Raw genomic sequence first — 6,689 nt, 5'->3', positions numbered from 1 at the left:
TTAAAAATTATTTTTTTATTTTGTACAAACAAAATAAATATATTGAAAAATATAAAAACAATAAAAAATTATACTTCAGAAGTTAATTTAGTATCAAAAACATAAAATATTTGAGTAGCCGAAGACATAGCCAAAGATTACAGCGCCACAGCACTGGCGAAAATTTAAATTTGTCGACTGGAATTCCTTCGGATAGCCGACGTTTTGGATAACCGACCTTCGGATAAACGACGCTCTACTGTATTTACATATTTTATTTATTGTGTTCATGTTTTAATTTATTATTAGGGCATCTTGTTAATGTTATATCTATCTTAAATTATATGTATTTACTGTTTTAAGATTATTGAAATGGGTATTGTTTGGGATCTAGAAATGATTTGTTCACTTTCTATTATTTCTAACAGGAAAAATTGATTCAAACTTCGAACAGTTAAGAGTTTGATCAGCTTTCACATGTAATATCAGAGAATACAAATATTATCTCCCCAAAGATAAACTTTGCTTAACTGCACTGCACACTGGGATGAATATAAAATACGACTCACATCATTTGTATTTTTTTATGCTTTTATTGATAGATTAAGGTGAGTAAATGTTACTCAACTAGGCCCTGCTGTAATAAATAAACAAAAGTTTATCCATTTTAAGATTTGTGCTATACATCTGCTCTATGGTAAGAAAAATAATAGGTAGAAAACAAGAATTTTTCACTACAAATAATTTGCTTTGAATAACATTTTTTTTAATGTAGAAGATGTGGTTGCTGTATCTTGAAATTCTGTGTGTAGCATCTTTGCAATCCAAACAATAATTTTGGTAGACGATCAAACAGCAATTAGTTAGGAAAATGTTACAGTTTATTTAAAACACTTTTTTAATTCAGATGCATTTCAGGTTGGCTTGTATTTCCAACCCCTCTTCAGTGCTGTTAAAATTACAAAAAACAAGGTGAGTTTCACGACATTGGTAAGTAGGACATAACAAAAACGTGGGGTGACAATAACATAAAAAACTTACATATTATATATTGGTACAGGATAGACTTGTGTGACAATATTTTATTACATAGTTGTATGACTATTTTCCATAATATGAAAAAGTAAAGGGCGTGGCTGTTTAACACAACATTTATATGAAAAAATATATATAACATGGATTATTAATTTCAAAATATCTATAAAGACTTACATTTTTAGTTAAAATGTATTATTCCTGATGAAGATGAAACAGAGTAAAAAATTGACAACTGGTGTTATCCGGTGTTCACAGAGTAACAGTATATCGACAAGTAATGTTATTTAAACCATTCCTAACATTCCATACAAGGGGGTGTGCTTTTAAACAATCTTTAACGCTTGGGGGCGCTCTCTATTAGTTTATACCATTGGGGGTCTATTGACATGCCTTCTGAAATATTAATTAAGTTATCTGTAGGGTGTTTTTTGATTTCTATGTGTTCTTTAAATTTCCTTTTATATGGGTCTTTTTCTAAATGTAACACTTTTATATTGTTTTTATTAATTTGGCAATTATTGTCACTTGTGTGGAAGTACCAGGGGGAAGTGTTATGTTTTAGGCGGATGGCAGCTTCATGTTCTTTAACTCTTGTTTCTAGTGGCCGGCCTGTTTCGCCGATGTAAGTTTTCGGATTTTGACAGTTGCATTCAAGTTTGTAAACAGTTCCTATAGTTTTAAGAATGTTTAGTTTGTTATTATGTTGTTTATTAATATCATAATGGATAATACCAATATGATATTTTGTTGGTCAAAGATGGTGCCAAACTGATATTGTCTTTTTTTAGGATCTTATTACAGCCCTCGAAAATATTTTTTATATATGGGAAGGTTTTGTATTTTTGTTTAATTTATATTTTGTATTAAATCTATTTTCCCAGTATTATTTTTGCCATGTGTTTAATTTCGATTTAGGATAGTCGTTAAGTAAAAATTTAGTTTCTAACTCCTTTATTTTAATTTTTTGCCATTTATTATCTGATATTCTTGTATATATGTTTTTTAACTCCATGATATAAATATTCTTTTTTATATATTCTGGAACATATGAATAGTAGTTGGTAGTTTTATTAACATTACATGGTTTTTTTTGTATGTTATGAAAGAAAAATTATTAAGTGTATTCATGATTGTTATGTCAAGGTAATTTATCTTATTATTGTTTTCTTTTTCAATATCAAATTGAATATTTTTGTTAAATTTGTTAGTGGTGTTCAGAATAGTATTATCATTTGTTATTCTATTATTGTATATTATTAAGTAGTCGTCCGCATATCTCATTACTAGTTTTATGCCTGGGATATTATTTATTTTTTTATTTATGTTTATCATAGCTAATTCAGCTAATTGCTATTTGATCGTTTACCAAAATTATTGTTTGGATTGCAAAGACGCTACACACAGAACACTTTTTTGGTTTTTTTTTGTTTTTTACCAATTAAACAGAGAATTTTACACAACTGAAATGGTACAGTATATTTCCTTCTTATGAAAACAATTGAAGCTCATATTGAAAGAAGTTTAATTTCCATGTAATAAAATAACAATTTTAACATTTAAAATAAGTCTTCAGTTTGTACATGTTTATAACACAGAAGTGGAAAACAAACAGTTGTATAGCTCTGGAGGTTTAAAATTGGTTTCTGACATGATTTTTGACAGAACAGAACTTGAAAAAAAAAGCAGAATTTATGTTTCTAGAAGATTTTAAACTTATTTTTGACTTTAGAATCTATTCCTAAAAGTATTGATAGAGTATTTCATTACACCCTGTATATACATTGTGTGGATGTGAGATAATTGAGAGGGGGAAGCAGAGGTTACAGCCTCTGTTACAGCCTCTGTTTCCCCCTCTCAATTATTTGGACCAAGATCTATTTGGGGTGTAGCCAAAATGTGTAGAATAAAATTTTAATTAGAGCTTAGAAAATTAATTTATATAATTTCAAATTCATAAAAAGAGTAAAAATAAATGTAATAAATTAATACAGACATCAGAGGAAAGGATAAGATAGTCTGGCAGAGTCCTATTTTCAGGATTTGTGATTGGTGTTCACAGAGTATTTAATATTATAAATATGTTTAATACTTTACAAGTTTAGATACAGAGTTAAAAATACAAAAGCTAAATTGAATTTTGTACTTTTATCAATTGTTACTAAAATGTTTTCAGTTTCAAAAGTCATTTTCACTGAATTTAGAATACATTTCATCAAAATAGTCAGTCAGTGTTGGAATTTGCTTACAAATTCTAAAAAAAATACTCAATTTGCTTTTTTCTCATTTCAAAATAATTTGATATACTGTATTTAAATAAAATAAATTTTTATTTACATTAAAATAGGCTTTGTTAATTGTTTTGTTTTGTTATTTTTCTAGCTCACGTCAACAGCACAATGACCTTTAAAGAAAATGAAGACAAAAATTACAAAACAAAGGTAATCGAAGATGTGGATATTGTTCTGTCTTACATCTTTAGCTGGTACATAAACATAAGTAAGATAGAAACATACCATAAAGAAAAACTTCTGAAAATTTCATCCCATTTGAACAATAACAAGTTGAATTAATTGTATTACAATCCCTTGTATTCTTTGTGTTATTTCTTTACCAATATTTAATTTATTATATTTGAAAAACTAATAAAGTATAATAATTTGATGTGAAAGAAATACTTATAAAACTTTACAAGTAATAACTTATACAGGAAATCCTTGTTAATTTAAACTTGGATTAGTTTGAAATGAAACTTTTGTCCAGACTGGGGATATAGAGATTTAATTTGAAAGTAACTACTTCAAAATTCAAAGTGAAATTCTGTCCAAACTGTGATATCAGTATGTTAACTCATTTATTTAGATCAAAGTGCCTCCATACTATAAGAGAACAATAGACCAAAATCAATTCTAATCTAGTCAATATGTTTTGCTTTTACAGTAACATATTTTTGGGTGTCACCTGGACTACCCTTTTTCTCTTATCTCATAAAATAAGACTAATTTTCAGGATGGCAAGATAGGGCTACAAGTAGCAGATTGAGATATTTATAGGGCTCTAGGCTAACCATATGTGGGCAACTTACTACTTTTTGGGCCACTTTAAAAATAATTTGGGATACATTTTGAGGAATTCTGCTTTACTTTTCATGAAACGTATATCTGGCAACCTGTGAGGTTCTTGCCAGACACTCTGTTTATCTGCAATTAATTTATATTATTATTATTTATTGATTAACAAAAATAGTGGCTACATTCTATACATGTAGCCATATTTCATTTGCATAATAAATTACATCAGTTATGTGGTATTTAGCATATTGTATAGATATACGTAAATCTCAGATAATTCAAAGTCCTGATTATTTCGTCCCTTGAATTTCAAACTAATGAGGATTTCCTGTATTAGAAGAAAGTCTTTTTCATGAAATTACTGAGAAGCAAGTACTGAAATTGTGAAACTGATTCAAATCAAATCTGCACGTCATTCAGTAAAAGATGAACCTTTCTTATTTAGTAAAAGTCTGATGGCTTATAATGGTCAGATAATGTAATAAGATTTTAAGATTTGGTTTTCAATTATAATCAGAAAATAGTAATAATTTTTGTATATTATCTTCTAAGTTGAAAGTTATTTAATAATAATGTAATATTTACGTAAAATTTAAATTAATATAAAATGGATTTCTACATTAGAGTTTAAAAAACGAGGCAAATAAATCAAAATGGTAGAAAATAACACTGTTGTGCATTAAATTGTATATAACAAAACATTAATCAGTCAATAAGTAAAACTATTTTATTGTTTTTTTTTATTCAGTATTTAACAAAGAATGTAAGAAGTTCAAAGTTATTTAATATGACTGTAATTACATTATATTTCTTAGCAATCATGAAACTGACTGCTCATCAAAAAATGAGTTTGAAAAGTTCATCATTTGTTGGACAGACTATATTGGAAATACACAAAAATATTAGAATTTTGTGGGTGTTTTTGAATAAACTTAAGAAACTTCATTAAGTTAATCTCTGGAAAAGATAATTTAATAAAGTTTCTTAGGTTTTTTCAATTAATTATCATTATTAGGATCCAATACAGAAAGAAACTGTAAGATTCTAGTATTACAGTTACAAATCCATGTACACTTGATTCTTCAGTCATCTTTTCTGAAGAACTAATATTATTTAAATTTTTATTAAATTTAAATATCATTATTTAAATTTAATAATTGTTTTTAGTATATTTTTTGCACAGTGAACATACATCAGTGTGCGCAGCATCATTTTAGCTAACGTTTATTAAAAAAATATATGTATAAATGCCTTTGTTTACTAATAACAAATATGCTTTAATATGTTGATACATGTTAGTTGTTTTGTTTAACTAATTAATTTTGCTAATTATAAATAAAGTCTTTTCATCTATGAAATGATCCTTTTTATAAATAAAATACTTTCTTAGTGGAACTAAAATCAATATAAATAAAAACAAAACCTATAAACATTCCAGCAAATCGTTTTTAATATCTTAAAAACATTTGGATCCTGATAATGATAATTAATTGAAAAAACGTTTTTAAGATATAAAAAAACAGTTTGCTGAATGTTTAAAGGTTTTGTTTTTATTTATATTCTTTTTATAGTTATTTATCTGTAAAACTATATAAAGTAATTAAAGATTTTATTACAAAGATTTATTTTAACGTTAATTTTAATATCCAGTTATTGAATTCGAAGTGCAGACTATTTTTTACACACAAAAAATGTTTATCATCATTCTATGATTTTCTTCAGTTTGATTTATTTGTTTAAAGATCGTGTAATGAATTATTACAGGAATAAAAAGTTTTTAAGTTTATAAATAATTTTGTCATAGTGTTGTTGATGAAAACAAGTCATTTAAATTCAGTGAGAATATGTAGAAACTATAATGATTTGTGCAAAGAAAATCAGCTAATAATTGTTTTTATTACTGTAATAAATAGTTAATATTTTAACTATTAATATCTTTATTTAGAAATAAAACTAATACTCTAAATAAATACACTTACACTCCATTATAGATGTGCTTCATTACAGCATGATATACAATACATGTTAATTATGTCCCTGACAATAATAATGCAGTCTTGTCCAAGAAGTTGCATCTCCGGGTCTCACTCCTCCAGATTTTGGGACTTAATGGGGACATATCCAGCATTTGCGAGTGTTGTAAAACTTTACTTTTATTAAAACTTGAACATTTTCTACTTGCGGTCCAGATATATTGCAATCTCGATCCCAAGAACTACATTGTAATGGAGTTGAAGTGTACTATAGGATTTGTATAAATTTTTATGATTTATCAAGTTTTAAGAATGTTAGTTTAATTCTAATTGAGAATAAATTACTTTATTGTGTGGTATTGAACCAAGCCTATATGTATTAATTAAAATTGAAGGAAGCTAAATTGCTTTCACAGTGCAATTTGTAAACATATTGGGAAATTCAAGAAATGAATGTGTTCAACTTTAATGTGCCAAATTTTGTAGTTTTAAATTCATTATATACATGTAATATGCTATAAATTTTTAATATAAATGTGTTTTTTATATCCTTTATATAAAAATATGTACAAAATATTAATATTTTATTAAAACATAAAAAGTGTCATGTTTTGTGATAATTAAATAAGTT

The 6,689-nt window shown here is 26.4% G+C and overlaps 1 protein-coding gene across 1 annotated transcript in view; it reads left to right on the top strand.

Moving 5' to 3' along the window:
- LOC111636431 overlaps positions 1–5,548 on the top strand; it is a 29,624-nt gene extending 24,076 nt beyond the window's left edge. Inside the window, exon 3 of the mRNA XM_023381679.1 lies at positions 3,397–5,548. Within this exon, the coding sequence (XP_023237447.1) occupies positions 3,397–3,587 (191 nt within the window). The 3' untranslated portion in view covers positions 3,588–5,548. The remainder of the gene's footprint in view (positions 1–3,396) is intronic.
- The last annotated feature ends 1,141 nt before the right edge of the window (positions 5,549–6,689 follow it).

The sequence above is a fragment of the Centruroides sculpturatus genome, unplaced genomic scaffold (genome assembly GCF_000671375.1).
Source record: "Centruroides sculpturatus isolate CEXI.00-Female unplaced genomic scaffold, Cexi_2.0 scaffold913, whole genome shotgun sequence".
NCBI lineage: Eukaryota > Metazoa > Arthropoda > Arachnida > Scorpiones > Buthidae > Centruroides > Centruroides sculpturatus.
Note: the sequence above shows the minus strand (reverse complement) of the source record. Positions and strands in the feature narration are given on the sequence as shown.